Raw genomic sequence first — 21,926 nt, 5'->3', positions numbered from 1 at the left:
GGCTTCAGGAGAGGAGCTGGACTCAGTCCCAGCCCTGGGAGGAGGCCAAGGCCTCACACCGGCTAAGAGCCACGCCCCTCAGAGCACCACCACCAGGTCACCAGTGTGCTTTCCCAGTCACCTGCACAAGTGGCTTCTCCGTGTTCACAGCAGACGCCATCCTCTCTGGGGCCCCTTCCTCCCCATGGCTCCCCAACCAGCTGATGAAGCCAGGATCCCAGAGGCCAGGATGGGGCTCACCCTGGCTTCAGAAAGGCTGCTTTATTGGAAGCTATTCTGACATCACTTTTCAGACTGCCTGGCCCTCTTGGGACCCGTGATGGGAGTCCTCCTGTGACGGCGGGGGGGGGGGGGGGGGGGGGGGGGGAGGGGGGGGTGGCAGGACTGTGGGTCTCCACACAGCAGAGCTCATTTTCGGACGCTCCTGTGGGTGGTGGCTGAGGTCCTGGTGGAATAGGACTTGATGGCCCCGGGCCCTCCGCCGCTCGAAAAGCTCAGGGCATTGCTGCCCATGGTTCCCCTGAAGGCCAGCCCGGCCAGCCCGCTGCCACCTCCACCGGTGGAGTTCACCACGGCTGCGAGAAACGGGAGGAGGGCTCATCAGCACGGGCCCACCACCTGAGGCCCCACCCCTCACTCCACCCTCCCCTCCTGCAGTACCTGCCCCTCCCCCTCCCCACTGCCTGACCCCACCCCCCACCACCCTCTTCGGGCAGGCCCAGGAGCCTGGGACAATGCAAGGGATAATGCACCGCGGGTTTCCCCCGCCCCACTCTGCCCTCTTGCACGCCTTCCCTGGGCCATTGAGCCCGACTGGCTGGGAGCCTCAGGGCACCTGCTAAAAGCTGGTAAGGAAAAGAAGCTCCTGTCCCAGACAAGGGCAGGCCCTCAAGCCGATGTGCCATCCTATAAGACCCAGTCTAGCCCGGACAGCGCAGGAAATGGCCACAGCCAAGGACTTACAGATGTTCACAGCTCCTACTCCATCTCCGGCCAACCTGGGGGCAGAGGAGAGAGACCTGTGAGAGCGACTCTTTCCTCAGAGCTGGAGGAAGCAGTCCCAGGCCCCTCCATCCAGGCACCAGGCAGGACCAGTATTCCTTCCTCTGTCCCCACTGCGGGAAGGCTACGTGACCTTGGGCAATGTCTCAGTGCCTCCATTTTCTCACTTCTAAACTGGGGCCAACTTAGTCCCAACCTCAGACTTGTTTGTGAGGGGTGAATAATATCATTTACCTAGAGCCCTGGGCACACAGGACTCGGTGGATGGGAACTGTTATTATTTATGAAGACAGCTGCCTCCCCTAACCAAATCATAAAATCCTCAAAGCAGGTTGTGGCTTATTGATTCTTGGATCTCTGGCCCCTTGCGTGAAGTCTGGCATGTAGTAATTGCTCCGTCTGTATTGAAATAATTAGTGAATTGGAGATTTCACGAGGGTCGCTGAGGCAGGGACGGAGGACGGACCAGAAGGTGGTCGGGATGGCTTTAAGCAGCCTATGCTGGAAATAGAAAAGCCAAGGGAGACAGCTGGACGTGTTTGTTTTGTGACTCACTCCATTGTCACCAAGCCCTTGGCCTTAGGGTTGAGTTTACTCTGCAGTGGGGAGGGGAGACCTCACTTTGGTAGAAGGAGTGAGGAGAGCCCAGCTGGCCTCATCACCCCCAAGTCCAGGAAGGGGGAGGAGCAAAGGCCAAGTTCAAGAAAAGGATATGCCAGGAAGCTTCCAGGCCCCTTGCTCAACTGGGCCCTTGAAGCGCTGGGAGTTGCTAACAGTTGTGGGTGGGGAGGGAAGCCAGGTTGCAATTAGGCAGTGATTTCATGAAACAGTTTCTGGTGCCATGCCTGAAGAACTCAGAAGGAAGAGACCTGAATGTCTAAGACTCTAGTGATTCGTGTGATTTTTCTTTTCTCATCCTAACTAAATATTTGTTTTTGTGCAATTGTGTATTTGTAACTCTGTATTCTTAAAAGAAGGCACCCCAAAGTGCATGAGTTCCTAAGACCACAAATCCTAGACCTGCCCCTGGGAAGAGTCGAGGGGTTAAGGGATAAACAAAAACAAAAAAAAAAACAAGGAGTCCCTTTCCATGTCTCCTAAGAGTGGAGAGAGGACCGTTTCCTCTCAGAGAACCAGGATCTAAGCCCCAATGGTAGCAACCGACGCTGAGATTAGGCTTTCAAGGGGGAATGTTACCACTCTCCATGTAACCTTGGCCATGCCACTCACCATCCCTGACCTTCAGCCTGCTCGTCTGCCCACGGGAGGAAAAGGATCAGGCCCCATTCTAAGGGTCCCCACCTCTGGCTCTATGAGGAAAAGAGACCCACGGTATGTGTTCCCAAGAGAGTGCTGTCCCTGCTCCTGTGGTGGAGAAGGGTGCAGAGACAGGCATCATAGCTGGGACAGTTGGGCTCTGGAGGTGCCCTGTGCCCCAGATCAGCTGCTCTCTCTTCCCAGAGGCCTTTGGTGTTCAATTCCTCTTCCCACAAAGGCTGGATGCCAACCCAGGTAGGTTACGGGTCAACTGTAATGGCAGAGACCCTTCCTCCTCTCCTTCCGCAACTCATATCCTTAACCATGCTTCTTCTCTTCCTCCTCCCTGCCTCCAGGCACTCTACCCTAGCACTCTCTCATTCCCCAGTTCCTTCCTCTCCACTCCATTCATCCTCCAGCCTCTCTCTCCAGCCCCTCCGGAATAATGCTCCCAAAAGAAAACGTTTGTGTAAATTCAGCATTTTACCAATGCAACTGAGTGGTCTCTAGGTACTTCCTCTGCAAATGTTTGGTCTTCTCGGCCCATGTACAAGCTCCCCAAGGGCAGATCTCCGTGCTGGCTTCCAATAAGGCAAGCCCTGATGAGTCCTACTTCCAAGCCTTGGCCCACGCTGTTCCCTCTCACCCTCTCCAAACCCTAGCCTTCGCCCAAGGCACAACTCTAAAGCCTTGCAAATTGACTGAATGAATCGACCAACCCATCAAGGTGAGAACGAAGGCCCGACTTCACGGACATAGGTTCCAAGTCTTTCACGAAGAATTCCTGCAACGCTAACCCAGCCCGGCCTGCTCTCTGGCAGCAGGTATGCAAATATCTCGGGGACCCCACGACATTCAGTCAATATCCTGTGACTTGGCACTCAATTATGCAGTGAGAAGCAGCCTGGCATCATGGACGAGGCTTGGACCAGGAATCGGCAGAGCGTGACTGCACACCTGACTTGCCCCCTCAAGTCATAAAACCGAACCGCAGTTTCCCCTCCGTAAACTAGAAACAGTACCTGCCCTGCTTACCTGAATGTGTTGTGAGGGCCAAATAAGATGACCCTGGCCACCCATATGAAGTGGCTGTTATTATTCCAACTTTCTCATTGAGCGTTACACCACGTGGTCTTTCCTACTGCCAGGTCATCTCATCAGGGGCAAAGAAGCAAGCACCAGCTATACCCTCCCTGCACTTCCCGCCCCCCCCCCCCCCCGCCCCGTGCCTTGCAGAAGAGTACACAGGAAATGTCTGTGGACGAATGAATGGCAAGCCCCAGTCCCCACTGAGCCCCAGAAGGATCCCCTTCCTGGCCGCTGTGACCTCACCGGCTCTCCTCGCCCTCCAGCAGCTTGCGGTAGGTGGCGATCTCGATGTCCAGAGCTATCTTGACGTTCATGAGCTCCTGGTACTCCCGCAGCTGCCGGGCCATGTCCTGCTTGGCTCGGTGCAGGGCGGCCTCCAGCTCCTCCTTCTTGGCACGCGCATCCTTGAGGGCCAGCTCCCCATGTTCTTCGGCTTCTGCAATGGCAGCCTCCAGCTTGGCACACTTTAAGCGATAGTGCAGCTGTGAGCTGGGGGGCAGGCCTCGCCAGTCACTGCCTCCCTGCCTCCCCGGCCAGCGCCAGGGCAACTCACTCACAGTGGCTTTCCTGGCACCAGCCTACTCCCCCAGCACCCGGGAATCCCAAGGATTAAATACATGGGCTCTGTCAGGGCGCCTGGGTGACTCAGTCTTGTTGGGCGTCCGACTTCGGCTCAGGTCATGATCTCACAGTTCGTGAGTTCGAGCCCCACATCGGGCTCTCTGCGGACAGCTCAGGGCCTGGAGCCTGCTTCGGATTCTGTGTCTCCCTCTCTCACTCTGCCCCACCCCTGCTCATGCTCTGTCTCTCTGTCTCTCTCTCTCTGAAATAAGTGAACGTTAAAAAATTTTTAGAAAATAATAAATGCTATTAGGATGTACACGTGCCCAGCCCCCCAGCCCCCAGCTGGAGGAGATCCAAAGCCACAGGATCTTCGTTAAGTCCCCAAATTTCAGGCAGCTGGCAAGAACAAAAACCATCTTCAAAACAGGCCCAGAAACAGGGGGACTTGGAGCAGAGAGACACTGCTTGGAACCCCCAGACCCAAAATGTCTGATCAACAGCCCCCGTGGTTTGGGCCAGGTTGGTCGGATTCACGATGGATCCGAGCACCAGACGCCACTTCCGGCCCAGCATGAATGAGCATTCCTTCTGTTTGCAGCTAGTCCTTGCCCCAGGAGCCTATCTAGTCCTGGGCCTCCCCTCGTGCAGCTCAGAGAGCTGCCACTCCCTCCCCTGCCCAGCAGCCCAGCACTCCCCCTGCCTCTTACCGGCCACTCCCTGCCTCAGACCCTCCCTTGTCTCCAGTGAGCTCTGCCTCCCTGCCAGCCTTCCCCATCCTCCGATCCTCCCGGGAGACCCTCTGGTGTCCACCTGTCGGTGCCCTTCCCTATCACACTGGTGCCCCCTTGGCCAGGGACTGGACCCCACCCCCCTCCACCGGCTCCTCAACACCCGCCCCCTGCCGGCTACACATCCTCCCTTTAGCCTGTCTTCATGGGAAGCCTCTGCCCCAGCCCGTGCTGAGAAGCAGCAGTGAGTCAGACAAATAGGATCCTGCTCTCCAGGCATTATTTATATTTCAGTGAGGGTAGGGGACAGCCAACTACTTCATTAATAAGACAGAAAACTTCAGAGAGTGCCAGATGCTTCAGGAAGCTTCAGACACACTGCTGACAGAGTGGCTGGTGGTTGAGGAAGCCACCTCTGAAAAGGGGACTTGTGTCCAAAACCCCAGGGATGACGAAGGGGTGGCCATGTGCTGAGCTAGGAGAGCCACGTTCCACGCGGAGGGAACACCAAGCGCAAAGGCCCTGAAGCCTGAACGTGTCTGGCAAACGCAAGATACAAGAAGCAGGCTAGTGTGGCTGGAGCACAGTGAGAGGCAGTGGTAGGAAGTGAGGGACAGGACCTTGTGAGCCACACTAAGGGTGTCTGCTGGCCTGGGTCCCACGAATCCCTGCAGATTGCAAGCTCCCAGGTACAGCACGTTGTACCCGGAGAGAGGTACAAGGAGAGTACCAATTTGGTAACGAATTTGGTAACGAATGATGGTTTTTCTCGGGCTGGGAAGTCTGAGGCTCCCTCCACAGGCTCTGTGCCCAGCTAGGACTCTTCTTCTCCCTTTGGCCTGAGCCAGGACCTGGCCACGAACATTCTCTCCTGGAGATCTCACAAGGACCCTCGAGATCTCACGGGCCCGTGAGACTTGAACTGCACCAGCCTTAGGCCGGGAGAGCCTCCTGCTCCCCATTCTCGGATGGCTGCCCTTCACGCGCCCCAAGACACAGGGAGGAGCAGGGAGGAGGGCTTGTTCCCACCTGGTTCTTAATGCTGTCGATCTCAGCCTGCAGCCTCTGGATGGCACGGCTCATCTCTGCAATCTCATTCCGGGTATTCCGGAGGTCGTCCCTGTGCTTCCCAGCCTGGGCCTGGAGGGTCTCAAACTGGAAGGCCACACAGGGATGTATGGTGAGGGGGTGGTGAGCGACTACAGGGAACTCATCCTTTGTCCCATCCACCGAAGGCCCAAGGTTCTGAGTGATGAGACCTCCTAGCTTATCTTCCCAGGAAGCCATGGTCTGACCCCCAGCAATCTTCACGCCCTGCCAGCAAGCAGGGGGGTATAGCAGAGGTTTGCTTTCCTCCCAGTCAGGACAGGAAGGGGAGGATGGCTCCCTGGGGCCCACCGCCATTGGTCCTGGGCCTCCGCCCATCCCCATCATGTCCCATGTGCCGGAGAATCACTAGAAGTCTGAGATCCTCACCCGTTAAACAAACCCCTATTAAAAACACACTTATTAAAAACATCAGCACCACCCATTTTACAGATGGGAAGAATGAGTCCTGGAGAGTGGGAGCCACTGCCCAAGGATCACACGGCAAGTCTGAACCCAGGTCACCTTGTTGGCATGCCTGTGCTCTCACCTATGTCCCACGGATGATTCCCTATCTCAGCAGAGACATCCCTCTGCTGCTCTTACATGCTGCCTCAGGCTCCCTCTTTTAGAACACTGGTTTACCCCAGCACACTCCCTCAGCACCTGCACAGTCAGCCGCCCTGCCTCCACACGGCATGTGCAGTGATTAAACCTCCCCGGTCTGGAGGCCTAGGGCCCAGGATCTAGTCCCTACTCTTGCACCTACTAGCTGTGTGGAGTTAAGCAAATTGCTTAACCTCTCTGTGCTTCAGGTTCCTCTGCCCTGTCCCCCCATCAGGCTGGGATCTCTTCCTGGGGAGGGACTTGGCCTTCACATCTTCTTCTTCCCAGGGCGCTGGAGAGTACCTTAGACTTAACGCTGGTGCCTGTCAGGACAGTGGGACCCAGGCCCTAGAGGCTTGGAGACAGGTGAGGAGTAAGGGAAGCTGACACTGAGGACCCTTCCAAGAAGGAAAGGGTACCCTCAGCAGCCTCACACCTTGGTCTGGTACCAGGCCTCGGCCTCAGCCCGGCTGCGGCTGGTGATTTCCTCGTACTGGGCCTTGACCTCAGCGATGATGCCATCCAGGTCCAGGGAGCGGCTGTTGTCCATGGACAGGACCACGGACGTGTCCGAGATCTGGGACTGCAACTCTGCCAACTCCTGCCGGGACCAGACGGAATGTCAGGACTTGGGGCATGACCCCACCCTGTTCCCACAACCCATCCTGGGACCCCCCCCCCCACTGCCACACTAGAGGAAGGCAAAGGGAGAAGAGGGAGAGGAAGGCAAAGTGGGTGTGGGTCACCAGGCGGCGAGGGGACACAGACCCAGCACCTGCTAAACAGTCCGCCCACCCGTGGCAACCCAGAGAGCCCATTAGTAACTTCTCAACAAGAGTCTGGTGGGATCACAACCGAGAGAGAAGCGACAGAATGTGGTGAACGGTGATGTCTCCTTCTGAGAGCTCTGCTGTGGCAGGAGCTCGGTCGTGAAGTGGATCACTAGGGGGTGTGGGTAAAATAAAATATCCCACCCAATAACAGAACTCTCTCCAGCCTTCAAAACGGATGATATGGCTGTACTTATAGCCATGGTACACCATTACATGAAAAAAAAATACACTCCTGTTTTTATTTAAAATACATATGTCTAGGGGCGCCTGGGTGGCTCAGTCGGTTGGGCGTCTGACTTCGGCTCAGGTCATGATCTCCCAGTTCGTGAGTTCGAGCCCCACGTCGGGCTCCATGCTGACAGCTCAGAGCCTGGAGCCTGCTTTGGATTCTGTGTCTCCCTATCTTTCTGCCCCTCCCCTGCTCATGCTCTGTCTCTCTCTGTCTCAAAAATAAATAAAAACATTAAAAAAATAAAAATAAAATAAAATATATATTTCTGTATCTCTCTGTGTGTATAGGCACAGTTCGCAAAGTCTGAGAAGGTAGGCACCAAGATGATAGCAGCACAGATAAATGACCTGTTTTCAGTTTTGCGCTTTACTCAGTTTTCTGGATTTTTGGCCACGAGCGTGTACTTCTTTCACGATGAGAGGAAAATAATTAAATACACATATACGTATACGTAGGCACGCATACATACGCATAGACGTGCATATATATAACATGCAACAGACGTATGAAGGGCTGTACAGAGATCAGAATGCCCGAAGGAAACCCCAAGGAGCCAGCCCCTGCATTAACACATGTGGAAATTTCACTGAGGGGCTAATGGGGGCTGGACGTTCACAAAAGCTAGACTGAAAGGAGTTGAGAAGTGGTCTATAATTAACCTCATATATAATAAAGTCGCAGACCAGCCCTGCCAGATGACTGGCCATCCTATCTTCCGCTGAAGGCCAGAGATTCCCACTGATAGGAGTGGAGAGGTTCTAAACCCCCAAGTGGAAAAAGAATTGAAAGCCCAAGGCAGGGGAAGAAGGAGAGAATGAGACCACAGGGTAGACAGTGGCCTGTACTTGGGGGCCACCCATCCAGTCCCTCTGGGCGTAAACTCCTAGGCACCACAGTCTCTCCTGACTCAGGACCCCCTGCCCACCCCACCCAGCCCACCTCTGAACTCCATCACAGCCCAGGATTCCCTAGACATTCTCCTGGTTCCTTCCAACCCCTCCCAACACCCCTCCTAACAAATGATCATCCCATGTTTCTAGAAGGCCAATCCTAACTGACCCCACCCTGCTCTGCTACCCTCAGCCCCTCCTAAGCTCCCTGCCCACCATGGATTTCCTGAATCCAGAAAAGTTAAAGAAGAGGATAAGGCCTACACACACACTCAACACACACCAAGACGGCCCAGAGGCAGGGGGTAAACCCCTTGATTAAGACACAGAAGACATGACACGTCTCCCATATCCAAGGTCCTTACCGTCTCATAGAGGGTCTTGAAGAAGTTGATCTCGTCATTCAGGGCATCCAACTTGGCCTCCAACTCCACCTTATTCATGTAGGCAGTGTCCACGTCCTGGGGGCGGGGTGGGGGGGTGGCAAGAAGGGGTAGAGAGACACCATGGCTTCATACACAGACCATTTAGCCGGGATGGGAGCAAGCCAGCTCTGTCCAACCCACAGGGTCAAACACCAGGGCCCTACCAAGAAACACAGCAGTTCTCCAGGCCGTGTGACCTGGCCACAGGACGTCTCCTCTACTGGGCCCTCCCAGGCTGCGTGAGGAACATCATTTCCATGCATCATTCCAGGAACCATACCGGTATCTGCCTTCCCAGCACCGGAAGCCCAAAGCAGCCCCCAGCCCCAAACCTAGCACTCTCCCAGCTCCTGACTGGTGGTTTGGACACAGCCCTGGCTCTACCACCTACTAGCCATGTGACCTTGCACAAATCACTTCAACTCCATGAGCCTCAACTTCTTATGAAATAGAAGAGCACAAAATCATCCAGACTCCAAGATAAGGCTCGTAGATGTGGAGGACCTCCAGCCTAAACGCAGCTTAGGTGACTGTGATACAGGTAAGCCACAGATAACAGTGCAAGCCCAGGTGTCACTGGGGAGCCACACATTCTTATGCCCAAACTCCCGTGGGTAAGGCTCGCTTTTTATTCATCCCCAAAGCTCCTAAATCTTGAAAGGCCCAGCACCCTGGGGTAGGTTGTCTTCACGTGGGTGGGCCGTGAACACAGTTGCCCAGAGAGTGGACTGAATCGGGATCTGAAATCAAGCCCTTGTAAGATATTCCTAAGGCCTTCTAACCTTGGTTTGCACTTCTCCAGGGACAGGAAGATCGCTCTGCCTCAGGCAGCCCGTCGCATTCCTTCAGCAAATATTTCAGCCCTGCCATTTGCCAACCTTTGTCTGTCGTGCAAAGTTCTGACTGTGATAGAGCACTTCCCTATTTGGGCTTGAAATCTCCCCTTCTAACCTCCATCTTTTGGTCTTAGCTCTAACCCCTCGAGGCCAAAAACAAGTCTAGTGACTCACCCGACGTGCACACAAACACACACACGTACACAGGACGGGCTGCGCTACGAGGGCCTGGCTTCCAGATCTGTCCTTTTCCAGGCTCATCACTCCCTTCTTCTAGTACTCGGGCCAGACTTTGGCCACAGGTCCCTACTGGCTGGCTGCTCAGGTGAGAGGGCCACATGGTCCCCTGGCCCATGTGTTTTCGGACAATGCCCCCACACCGGCCTGTCTGCCCCCTCACCTTTTTCAGCACCACGAACTCATTCTCAGCAGCCGTGCGACGGTTAATTTCATCTTCATACCTGCAGGAGAAGGAGGGTGCGTGGTGTGGGTGCAGCTTTGCCTCTGTCCCCCCTCCTCTCCAGGTGTGGAACTCTGCCCTGCATTGGCTTCACCCCTCCTTAATGACACGCCTGGGAAATTGGGTGTCAGCTGTGAAACCAAATGTCCCTGACTTTCCCTTATAGCTATTCCTAAGGCTAGGAATCTCGGCGCAGGATGAAAGGGGGGAGAGGAGGAAATGTATATAAAGTAAAGGACAAAAACTGCACAATCTAAGAGCAAAAAAGCAATAGTCATAGCCATGCTTAGGGATCCTTTAAATGGGGCCTGCAGTGTTAGGTGCTTCCCACGGATTAGCTCACTTAACCCTCACGACAACCCTGTAACAATTGTACCACGATCAGCAGGAGGCACAGAGCAGAACATAATCTGTCCAGTCACTAAGCTGCTAAGTGGCAAAGCCCAGACTTAAACCCAGGCAGTCTGACTCCAGGCCCATGCCCTAACCACTGCCTAATCCCACCCTCAGGAGGCAAAGAAGGAGCCTGAAGCGGAGGCAATTTATGAAATCAGGAAGAGGGTGCAGCCAAGTTCTGGGGAAGAACCAGGCCCCAGCTAGGTGGTCTGGCGCCAACCCTACTCCCACAGGGCAACCCCCCCCCATCCCTCCTTGTTCCAAGAGGCCAGCCCCACCCATAGGAGGACGCTGGCAATTCAGGACACAGAGCAAGAGAGCACTGGAGCCTGACCCAGCATTTATTTGGAAACTTTTTTAAAAAGGTGTCAGAAACAGGAACTCAGCAGTGCCCGAGGGCTACAGGAGGGCAGCAGGGCAGCTATGATGGGGAGCAAGCAGGCCCCTCCAGGAGCCCAGACCCCCAGCTCCCCGCTCCCTGAGGTTCTATAGAATAGTTGTGGAAATATCCTGAAGGCCATCTGTTCACTCTTGACTCAGCACCATGCCACTGAGAGCAGAGGGCACACAAATCGGAGCTCACTGGGCCCTTCCATGTGCCCTTTCCAGGCCTCCCTGGGCCCCAGTCCTGAGCTCAGCCTGGCATGTAGGCTCTGGAGTGAGGGTATATGTGAGCGCGTGCATGCGCGCGCGCGCGCACACACACACACACACACACACACACACACACACACAACAACAGAGGCTTGCTGGTTGCCCTGCACCTGTCTGCCTCCACCTGCTGTGGGATTATTGCTGTTGACTGTCGCTCTAGGCTGTCGCTCCAGGGAAGTAGGGGAGTGGGCACCCTCCACAGAGGCCTTTTTGTTTGTTCTACCTCTGGTCACAGCCAGTGTCCCTGCTCGGCTTAGTCATGCACCTCCAGGGCAGAGCACAGAACTCACTCACTACTCCCAGCACCACTGGGCAAGTATGCTAGGGTGGGGTCCAGCCCAAGCCTCTGGCTTCGGTTTCCGTTCGGTGACAAAAGAGAATTCAGTGGGCACCTCAAAGGCTTGTCCTTAAACCCCCAGTCTTCCAGGCCCCTGCAAGCCCTGCCCACCGCCGACCCCCCCACCCCCGCCCCAACACAGCCTCCTCTCTGGTTCCTGCGTTGACCAGAGCCACCCCTCAGCCTCTGCAACCCTCCCATGGCTCACAACGATCCCTCCCTCCCCTTGCTTCTTTCAGCCCCAAGTCGGCTCTGTGTCTCCTCCTGGGAGTCAGGGGCCCGACACTCAAGTCCCAGCTCTCCCAGTGACCTGCCACATGATCTCCATCAGGACCCTGAATCTCTCTGGTGTCTAACTCCTCACCGAAACAGAGGGGCTCTTCTAGAACATTCTGTGAGGGTCGCGCACGTTCTGAAGCACACCGGTCACAGGACACCTCTGTCCTACCCTCTTCTGGGGCTTTGGTCAGGCACCCAGAGAGAACAGCGTGGGTCAGGGCTGAGCGGGGATATTTCCCTGGGAGTAAGTCGGAAACAGCCCCCAGGAACAAAGAGAGGAACGGAGAGACAGGGAATGTGTCGGTCAAGGCCTTCCCTTCAGGGGTTGCTGTACTGAGTGGCTACACACTTGACCCCTAAGCCCAGAGAAGGCCTGCTGAGGATCAGCCGATGACGGGTGCACACCCCCGCCCCCCACCCCCGCCAGGGCACACCACCCTGGGGTCAGTACTTGTTCTTGAAGTCTTCTACCGCGTCCTGCACGTTCCGCAGCTCCACCTCCAGGCGGCCTCCTTCGAGCTGCAGCCCCTCGAGCTGCCTCCGCAGGCCAGCAATGTGCGCCTCAAAGATGCTGGGGAGGCCGCTGCTCTTGGCCGACCTCTGCTCCTGCAGCAGGGTCCACTTGGTCTCTAGCAGCTTATTCTGCTGCTCCAGAAACCGCACCTGAGAGTAAAAGAGAGGAGGAAACTCATGAGGGGCCGGCCGTGCCGCCCACACTGGGCTTGGGAGGGTCTCTGCCCACCCCGCACAGCCCAGGCTCCCACGGGCCGTTCCCCCAGCCGGGGACCCCAGCCCTTGGTCCCCTCCTCCAGGGCTCTCTGTCTTACGTGTCTTAAAGCCTGACCCAGGGATCAGGGCTACCCGGTCACCAATGTGTCCCCTCCCACCTATGTTCCCTGCCATACTGCAGACGACCTTTCCCGCCACCGTCCCTGAAGGGCTGCCCCCTCCCTGTCTGTCCTGGGCCACCTCCCTCAGTATCCTCTCTCTGCCTCCCCTTTCCTCCAAGATCTCAGGACAGGGTGCTACAAAATGAGCACCTACTAGATGCTCAGCTTGGGGTCCAAAAGTCCCCTTGGATGCTTCCAGTGTGCCTGGGAGTGGGAAGCAACCTCCCCAAAACTAGCAACTCGGAGCAGCAGGACCTGGGGGGCTACAGACAGTAAGGTAGAACCGCTCAACAGCAGGGGAGGAGCCTGGGCCTGGGGAGGCTTCAGGAGAAACTTAAAGATGTATACGGGGTGTGAATGATGAAGGAGAGGGCATGGGGGCGGGGGAAGGAGAGAACTACAGCCAAACAGGGGAGGGAAGGTCTGGTCTATACCCAGGAGGCAGGAGGCCCTGGCCAGAGGGGTCCAGCTAGGCTAGCCCTTAGTTCCTGATCCAGCCCTACATCACTCCCTTCCTAGACCCTCCAGTCAAGTCTGCTCCTCTCTCCTTGCCAACTCCCACTCCCTCTCCCCCACTCCCTCCCCCAACCCTGTGGGACCCAAACAGCCAGGAAAAAAACGCTTCCAAATGGCCCTTCCCCAGGGCCTCTCAGTGTGCTCCCCACCCCCACGGGGGGGGGGGGCAAATGGGCTCTCTCCAAGGGCGTCCCTTCCACCACCAAAGGGAGTCTGGAGGACCAGGTAAGTGGGCAGGTACGTCAGGGAGCCTCCCTCCCTCCCTCCAGCCCTTGATTTTCAGCATCTGCCCCAGCAGAAGCAGTAGGAGGAGGGAGGACCTTCTCAGCTGGGAACAATGTATCACCCCTACCCCATCTCTGACGCCACACAGCCCCCTCTCAGAGAAACTCCTGGCCCTGGCCTCTGGAGCTCCCCACCTGAATCAGCCCAAGAAGCCAGCAGCCCACTCACAGACGCGCCAGCCGCCGCCAGCCGCGGCTGCCGGACAGACTCAAGCACACATCCTGGGAAGAAAAAGCAGGGCGATTTGGGCAGCTCTCTGGAAGAGGAGGCTTGGAGACTGAAGGGGAAAAACAGCCACAGGCTTCACGAGAAAGAGAAAGGTCTCTGATGGTGGCGGAAAGAGAACACGCCAGGCCTCCGGGCGCCTGGCCCGCGCGCGCGGGCTGGGCTGGGGTGGCGGCTGCGGCCCGGAGCGTGGCTTGGGGCCGGGTACGGCGGCTCACCTTGTCGATGAAGGAGGCGAACTTGTTGTTGAGGGTCTTGATCTGCTCGCGCTCCTCCTGGCGCACCTGCTGGATGGTGGGGTCGATGTCCATCCGCAGCGGGACCAGCAGGCTCTGGTTGATGGTGACCTCGCGGATGCCGGCGCCCACCGGGCCCCCGTGGGTGGAGCGCACGGGCACACGCGCCCGCGTGGCGCCCAGGCCGTAGAGGCTGCTGCTGCTGAAGGCACCGCCGCCGGGGCGCACGGAGCTCAGGCGCACCTGGGCGCCGCGACCCGGGAAGGCGGCGGAGCGCGAGCTGAAGACCTGGGAGCTTAAGTGGATGGACATGTTGGCGGGACCGGGCTGGACCTAGCGGCGGGCGCGAGGGAGCCGAACTCGCTGACCTCCCGCGGCCGGGTCGCTTTTATCCGCTAGGCTCCGGTGGCGGATCGGCTTACACAGGTAGGGGCGGGGCTGGCCGCCGGCCACCCTTCGCTGCCCGCCGGGCCCCTCCCCGGGCCACGCTTCCGCTCTCCGCCCTGGCCGGGCTTTGGGGCCCAAGCCGGAAGCTCCCAAGCGGGGCGCAGGGCCATAGACCCCCAGAGCCCCGGATGCGGGCTGACCTACAGAGTGGCGGGAGGGAGACCGCCATCTGAGCAGATCTGAAACAAGTTCAGTGTTCCGGGAGGAGGCTTGGGCAAGATTCCTGAGGCCAGAGCAGAGAGATCAAGCCTTAAAGACTGGGGGAAGGGGTGGGCAAAAAGTTCTAGTCCGGGAGTCAGCCCCCAGCTCCCTTCCCCAGGCATTCCAGAAAGGCATTCCCTGACAGCCTCCAACCCCCAAGTTCAGTTCCTCCTTGAGGGATCAGCTCAGTTCTTGAGTAATCTGACCCCAAGGTGCCCTGGCCTAGCTGGTTTCCCCGGCAAGTCCACCATATAGAAAGTAGGCCAAGTGGGGCACGACCCCTCTTCTGGTCCCTCTCCTCACTCCAGTGGGCACCTGAAGCCCAGAGACACTGTGAGAATGGTCGCCTTGGGGCCGGGCTTCCCCCTACCCCTAAGTCCCATTCCTATCCACTTATTTTATTTGTCCCTGGAGAGGAAGGGGACACCTGCGTGTAGTTGGGACACTTTGTGGATGTCTACACTTCTGTGTGTACAGACCTGCAGGCCACTGGGCTTCTCTGTGTGCTCACCTGAGACGTGTGTGTGTGTGTGTGTGTGTGTGTGTGTGTGTGTGTCTGAACGTTCCTGTACAGGTGGAAGTCTGTCTTCAGCGTGTGGCAGGGTGTCTGTGGACACACAATTGCACATTTCTGTAGGCAGGTCTGTGAGCGTGCTTGTTTGTGTCTGCACGCAAACACTCCTCCCCATCTTCCACTGCTGCCATTTTCCTGTTTAAAGGTCCCCCGCTCTCATCGTGTCGCCCACCAAACAAGTCCCAGCAGTGTCAGACCCAGCCCAAGTTGGGGAGAAACACGGCGCTGGAACAGGGGGCACTGGACAGAGACGGCTCCAGAGGCTTCGTTTCTCGGAGCCTCCAGCCACGCTTGCCACGCACCCTCTGTACGGCCCCGCCCTCATTCTCCCCAGACCCGGTTCAGCTAGAGGGGCCACCTAAGGAGCCTTTGGAAGAGACAGCTGACAGGCTTCCAGCCCCTCCCCAGTGAGCCCACCAGCTTGTCACCTCAGACCAAGCCCTCGGGGCCATCCTGGGTGGAGGAGGGTGGGAATGGAATGTCCTTCCTGGTTTTCACTTCAGTTAGATAAGGATTTCCAGTGAAGCTGACCTTGCAGCAGCCCCTACTCAGGGTTCTCAGTAGAGGCTCACGCCCCCAGCCCTCCCTCTCCTCCGTGTTGGTGTTGGGACAGCTCAGGCCAGAGGCAGAGGGATGCCCAGGGAGACCGCTGGTGGACTCTGCTATGGGGTGTGTGTGTGTGTGTGTGTGTGTGTGTGTGTATGTCTGGGAGAGAGAGTCATAACCTGGAAGCTGTAGTTTGAAGAACACACCGAATTCCTGGCCTTGTGATATTTGCCGTCGTGGGGAGCCCACTCGCCCCCAGCCCCCACCCCCAAGCAGGCTAAAGAGACCAACTGTTTCCTTTCCACACGCTCACGCACATACCCTGTCATTCATACACACACAGATACACACACACACACACACACACACACTCCCGCTTCCTTACCCCTCAAGGTTCATTCTCAACTCTTTTCCCCCCCCCCCCGCTACCTCCCACCCCGGGCTCCTACCCCTCGGCCCCCACCTACGGTCTGCAACCCTTCCTGCCCCCTCCCACCTGCAGCCCCCACCGGATCTGCTCCCAGCCACCCTTGCACTTCTCCCGTAGAGCCTGGCCTGAGAGATCTTTGCAAACCAGAACACTGCCGGTGACCTCCCTCGTGACCCTGGATAAGTCACTGCCCCTCCCTGAGCATGGTTTCTACACCAGAGAAGAAACCCCAGCATTCCATGGCAAGAGGGAGCTGAGAGGACATTCAAAGAAGGCTTGGCGGATCCACCCCTCAGCCTCCCCATCCCCTCCCTGAAGTATTCCCGGCAGCTCCAGCCCTGCCCACCTGTCTCCCCCCACCTCTGCATCTCCAGGCCGGCACCGCAAGCGCACTCCGTGCCAGGCCGCACACATAAGCACCCTCTGGACGGCTTCCTGAGGAGCCATCCACACCCAGAGGCTGCGGAGCGCATTCCAGCCTGCACGAGTGCACAGCACGGCGGGCCATCTGAACGGAGTCTCCCACCGCAGCCCATGGCTCTGCCGGCTTCACAGACCTTCCTTAGGACATTTGGGGCAGAATCTTAAGACAAGATAATCCCCGAAGCCTTTCCTAGTCGGCCCTTCCCTGCGCAGCACACCAAGCACGCGCTCAGTGGCCCCCTCCCTCCCAGCCTGGCTTCCCACCGAGCCTCTGGAGAGCTAGGAACCAGCAAGTGGTTTGGCTGCACTAAACCCGCGGAAGGTGGGGGACACTGTGGTGCTGCAGCTCCCCCCCTCTGCCCCACAGGAGGAATGAGCTGCTCTTCTCCACGGAGGCTGAGGCGGAGGCGGTGGAGACGTTCTTTTGGCTCCTGGCTGCACTTTCAGAGCCACTGCTCACCGTCCATCCCCTGGAAACACAGCCTCTGATTCCTAAAGAAGAGAAAAAGGCATGATCGGTTTTCATTAGCTTGGAATGCAAATGTTTGCGATCGTAACAAAAAAAAAGAAAAACATTTATCATGCCTGCACGGAATGTAATACTTTTTTTTTTTTAAATCAAATACCAAAAGGCAAGAAAGCAACATAAATGACAGCCAACAGGCTACTTTCCTGAATATGTGAACCTGTAAAAAAAAAAAAAAAAAAAGCCAACGCAGCAGGAAAGTGGGTAACAGACGCACATAATATGAGCTGGCAGTGTGCACAGGGTACTTAATCTACAGGTGCCTGGCGCTGTCCTAAGCACACAGCATCTGTTCACCCTTGAAGTTCTCACAGCAGCTCCTCAGCCCAATGTCATCGTCCCCATTTTAAGAGAGGGGACAGAAGCACAACAAGTTTAAGAAAATGGGTCAAGGTCACACAGCTAAGATGTCGAAAATCCAGGATCTGAACTCTGGCAGTTGAACCACTAGATTACTTACAAAGAAAAGAAAGAAAGAAAGGGAGAAAGAAAGAAAGAAAGAAAGAAAGAAAGAAAGAAAGAGGAAGAAGGAAGGAAGGAAGGAAAGAAGGAAGGAAGGAAGGAAGGGGAAGGGAGGGGAGGGGAGGGGAGGGAAGGAAAGGGAAGGGAAGGGAAGGGAAGGAAAGGAAAGGAAAGGAAAGGAAAGAAGAAAACAGCAAATATGAAAAACAAAATGCTCCACCTCACTCAGATTAAAGAAATACAATAAGAATAACATACGGAAAGTCACATGCCCCCGTCACATTGTCAGGCTGCAAAGCTTGGTAACGGTGATGGCGAGCATGTGGCCTTGTCCCTCGTTCATGGGATCACCCACTGGCGCATCCTCTTTGGAGGGCAAGTTGGCATAGCTCTCAAAGTTAAAGCCATTTGCGCTTACCTCAGTCAACAAAACAAATAAAATGAGTACACTTGTCCTTGACCAAGTACACCCACCGCCAAGAATTTATCCTACAGATGCTCTCACCAAAAGTGCACCCACGTGGTCTCTGCTGCCCTGGGTTTCCATCAGCGAAAAACAGGCAACAACACAAATGGCCATTAGTGGGAAGAGATTCGGTGGGTTAAGCTGTGTACATTCAAAGGGTGCTATTTACTGGGGAAAAAAAATCCTTTCTATGCTGATTGATCTTTTGCCTTTCTATATTGGTGGCACAGATCACTGCAGTTTTTTAAAAAAAAAAAAATTTTTTTAACATTTATTTATTTTTGAGACAGAGAGAGCATGAACAGGGGAGGGTCAGAGAAAGAGGGAGATGCAGGATCTGAAACAGGCTCCAGGCTCTGAGCTGTCAGCACAGAGCCTGACATGGGGCTCGAACCCACGGACCGCGAGATCATGACCTGAGCCGAAGTCAGACGCTTAACCGACTGAGCCACCCAGGCGCCCCAGCAGTTTTTTAAAACCCAAGAGGCTCATGCTGTCCAGCTACACCACGTCTACCCCCTCCCCTGTGGCTGGCCCCTGCTGTCCCCACAGTCACCTCCTGACCTCCTGGCCACTCCCTCACACTCACCAGGGACTCTGACACCTGGCTCCGGGGGCTCCTCTCCAGCCTGGCACCCCCACTCTCCAGGTAATAACCTGCCCAGCATCTCACCCTGACCGTTCCTTAAATCCTCAATTCCAGTGATGTTCCCATCCAAACTTTTCCTCTTGTCTCTGCCCGTGGCCACGCTCTAGACCCTAAACTGCTCCATCTCTTGGAGAGTCTGCCCTCGCGCGATGGGACTGATCATAACTATCTCACTCAGCAGCTGGGTTCTTCGGCCTCTCCAGCATCCCCAGGCCTGAACCCCATTCTTGTTTTCTCCCCACCCACTACCCTCCTTGAGACTTTCTGTCCAGGTTGGACCTCTCAGACCCCTCAGTCTCTGAGGCCTGACTCTGCTCAGCCTCCTCCACCTGAACCCCCAGCCCGGCTCAGCCCCGCTCACCCTAAACGCTGAATCCTGCTTGAGTTCCAAACTGTAGAGCATCTGTGAAGACCATACCATCAAGATGTGGTGTCACCACCAACTCACAGTCCCCAGTCTCTGCTACTGGGCCCCTCTCTCTGCTTTGGGTCAACAAGCTTTTCCAGTCCTCCTAGTTGCTATGGCAAAGCTTCTCCACTCTCTTCGTGTCCTCCCCCCTCCCCCCTTATCTTCAACAAAGAAACGTAGCATTCTTCTTCACTGAGAAAATCAGGCCATCTGGTAAAAACCTCTTACCTTCACTCCTCTGCCCAAACTTACCTCCCCACCCACCTTTTTCTTCCTCCCTCCAGGCTCTGAGGACAGACAGTCTCTCCACCAGGACACCAGCCTCTCTCACCTCCTCAGATAGAGCATTCTATTCTTTGGTCACCACTTCTTAATACTGTCACCCTCTCATTCTCCTCTCCCTCTGCCTGCCTTTCCATCTGTCTGCATGCACTTCAGTGGGGTTGTGGGGGCAGAAGACAGGTGTCAGCAGGCTGCAGTTTGAATGGGGCGAGGGAGTGGGAACAGTAAGTACCCACTACAATGTCTCACGCGGTTTGACAGTAAGAGAAAGTAAGGCGGGGGGGGGGGGGGTTGGCTTGTATGGAAAGCGAGGTAAAGGAAAGGATTCCCATGGGATGGAAAGACTTGATGATGCAGGTTGGTGGGGGGAAAGGAGAGAGACCATAAGGAGAGATGTTAAAGATGGGGGGGGGGGCGGTAGCTAATTAATTAGGGTTTTGGCTTTAATGGATGGAGCCAGCCTGGCTCAGAGGAGAAACACCTCTGTATGGCAGGAAGGAGCTAAGGATGGGCAAGGATATGGATAGATACTCAGAGGTGGGCAGAGGAGGCTAGTCCAGAGAAGTTTCTACAGACGATGAGAATGCCTATTTCTGCCTCCAGGGGTGACAAAAACAACATTTTGTGAGGTCGTTCTGTCCCGATCCCCTCCACATGATCACCCTATGCATGTACTCTCTCTGGTCTCCGTCAGAAGTTACTCCCCTAAAGAGATCAGCGGTCTTAGTGGAAACCACACAACACCAGTGTGGCCCTCTGGTTTCGCTTGGACGTGCTTCTTCTATAAGATGGGAAGTGAATAGTGCCTGTCTCGTGGGTTCTTTTAAGCAGTGAAGAAGAGACTGTTAGAAAACACACTTAAAGACTCGGGGTATGCGAGTTGTTGCCGACGTTGAAGTTATTGTGACAGATGGCCATTGCCATGCTCTTGGAGATTCCTATCCTCTCTTTTCTGGTAGGAGCCCCAGAACATTAGGACTTGAGACACCCCCTCTCCGGGTTTATCCCTCATTTGCTAACTCTGTGCTACTGGGGGTGTCTGCAGGGTCTTACGTTACCCATGGTGGTGCCACTGCCCCCACCCTGCTCTCCTCCTCCATCCCCGGGGTTTGTGCTCTCTTTCCTGCACACCAGGAGTCCTCAGCCACCTTCTCTCTCAGGCTGTTGCATCCTGGTACATCTATTTCCCATGTTCCTGCTGAACCTTCTGGGCTTGTGGAACCAGATATGCAAAAAATGGTTCCCCTACTTCTCGCGAAGTTCACCGTGATATACAATGAACAGATGACAAGCAAGAAGCGAGAGCTCTTCAGCAACCTGCCGGAGTTTGCGGGCCCCTCCGGGAAGCTCTCTCTGCTGGAAGTGGGCCAGCTTCAAGTTCTACCCGGCTGGATGCAGGGTGACCCTTCTCAAACCCCAACTTTGAGAAGTTCTTGATCAAGAGCGTCGCCGAGAACCGACACCTGCAGTTCGAGCACTTCGTGGTGGCTGCGGGGGAGAACATGCAGCAGGTGGCCGATGGCTCCATGGATGTGGTGGTCTGCACCCTGGTCCTGTGCTCCGTGCAGAACCCGGAGCAGATCGTCCAGGAGGTGTGCCGAGTGCTGAGGCCAGTGAGTGAGGAGGAGGCGGAGGAGAGCCATCCTCACTGTGAGCAAGGCTGGATACCTATGGGCTTCAGGCACAGCTCCCACTGAGGGTGACCTTAGGCAAGTCCCTTCACTCATTCATTTATTCACCTACTTTTTTTTTTAACGTTTATTTATTTTTGAGACACAGAGAGAGCAGCAGAAGGGCAGAGAGAAAGGGAGACAAGAATCTGAAGCAGACTCCAGGCTCTGAGCCATCAGCACAGAGCCCAATGCAGGGCTGGAACCCACGAACCGCAAGCTCATGACCCGAGCCGAAGTAGGATGCTTAACCAACTGAGCCACGCATTTATTCACTTATTTATTCAACAAACATTTGGAGAATGTTGACTATGTGCAGCAACCCAGTATTTCTGGAGTGATCGATTCATCTCAGAGAGGTCAAACGACTTGCACAAAGGCACATAGCTCACAGAAATGGCAGAGACACAACTAAACTTCAGGCACGTAACCTCTAGGTTAAGAACTAGGCCAGAGAGCTTCTCCCCGTGCCACTGCTCTGGTGTCTTCCAAGTCCTATCACAGAGTTCGGTCTTCTAAAGATGAGAACAATGAACCCCCCACAGGGCATGCCAGAACATAGCCCTTCTCCAACAAAGGAGAACTTGCAAGGACGCAGATAGCTATCTTTATTTATGGAGCATGTTCGGTTTCTACTTTGGGGCCTCGGGAGTTATCTGCATACCATGGCCTAGCCTTTTTTCTGGTCAGTCATTTTTTGTTTGTGAAAAAACTACCCTGGGAAAGAAAGGAGGAATTGGGGAAAGCTCTCTAGAGACATGGCCTCACCTTACACCTTTGAACACTGTTAACTTTTCAGTGTTTCTTACTCCATGGTCTTTAATTATGAAGGCAATTAACCAGTGCATCCCAACTGTTCAAGAGAATTCAAAAAATCAAAGAAGAACATGGGGAGGGGGGAGGAATGCAAGTTCTCCTTTATTTGCCTAAATCCCTTTCCCTGATCCCGGACCCCTAACTCTTTAATTCCCTACCCTCCTCCCCTCTTTGCTCTTGACCCCATCAGTGTCTCCAT

General features: G+C 55.5%; 1 protein-coding gene, 1 long non-coding RNA gene and 1 pseudogene across 2 annotated transcripts; 2 read left to right on the top strand and 1 right to left on the bottom strand.

Annotated features, from left to right (window-relative positions):
• Positions 1–215: 215 nt before the first annotated feature.
• On the bottom strand, positions 216–14,259 carry KRT7 (keratin 7). The gene is made up of 9 exons (XM_019834974.3): positions 13,809–14,259; positions 12,126–12,337; positions 9,949–10,009; positions 8,653–8,748; positions 6,769–6,933; positions 5,670–5,795; positions 3,592–3,812; positions 964–998; positions 216–575 (listed from the first exon to the last, which is right to left on the bottom strand). The coding sequence occupies exons 1-9, from the start codon at positions 14,136–14,138 to the stop codon at positions 409–411; spliced, it is 1,413 nt and encodes a 470-aa protein (XP_019690533.2). The 5' UTR covers positions 14,139–14,259; the 3' UTR covers positions 216–408.
• Positions 14,133–17,098, top strand: LOC111561364. The gene is made up of 2 exons (XR_002743884.2): positions 14,133–14,252; positions 16,142–17,098. It is a non-coding gene; the product is annotated as an uncharacterized LOC111561364 (long non-coding RNA).
• A 1,168-nt stretch (positions 17,099–18,266) lies between these two features.
• LOC109501584 lies at positions 18,267–21,035 on the top strand (annotated as a pseudogene).
• Positions 21,036–21,926: the final 891 nt, after the last annotated feature.

Source organism: Felis catus, chromosome B4, assembly GCF_018350175.1.
Source record: "Felis catus isolate Fca126 chromosome B4, F.catus_Fca126_mat1.0, whole genome shotgun sequence".
NCBI classification, from domain to species: domain Eukaryota; kingdom Metazoa; phylum Chordata; class Mammalia; order Carnivora; family Felidae; genus Felis; species Felis catus.
This window is presented reverse-complemented; position numbering and strand designations above follow the sequence as displayed.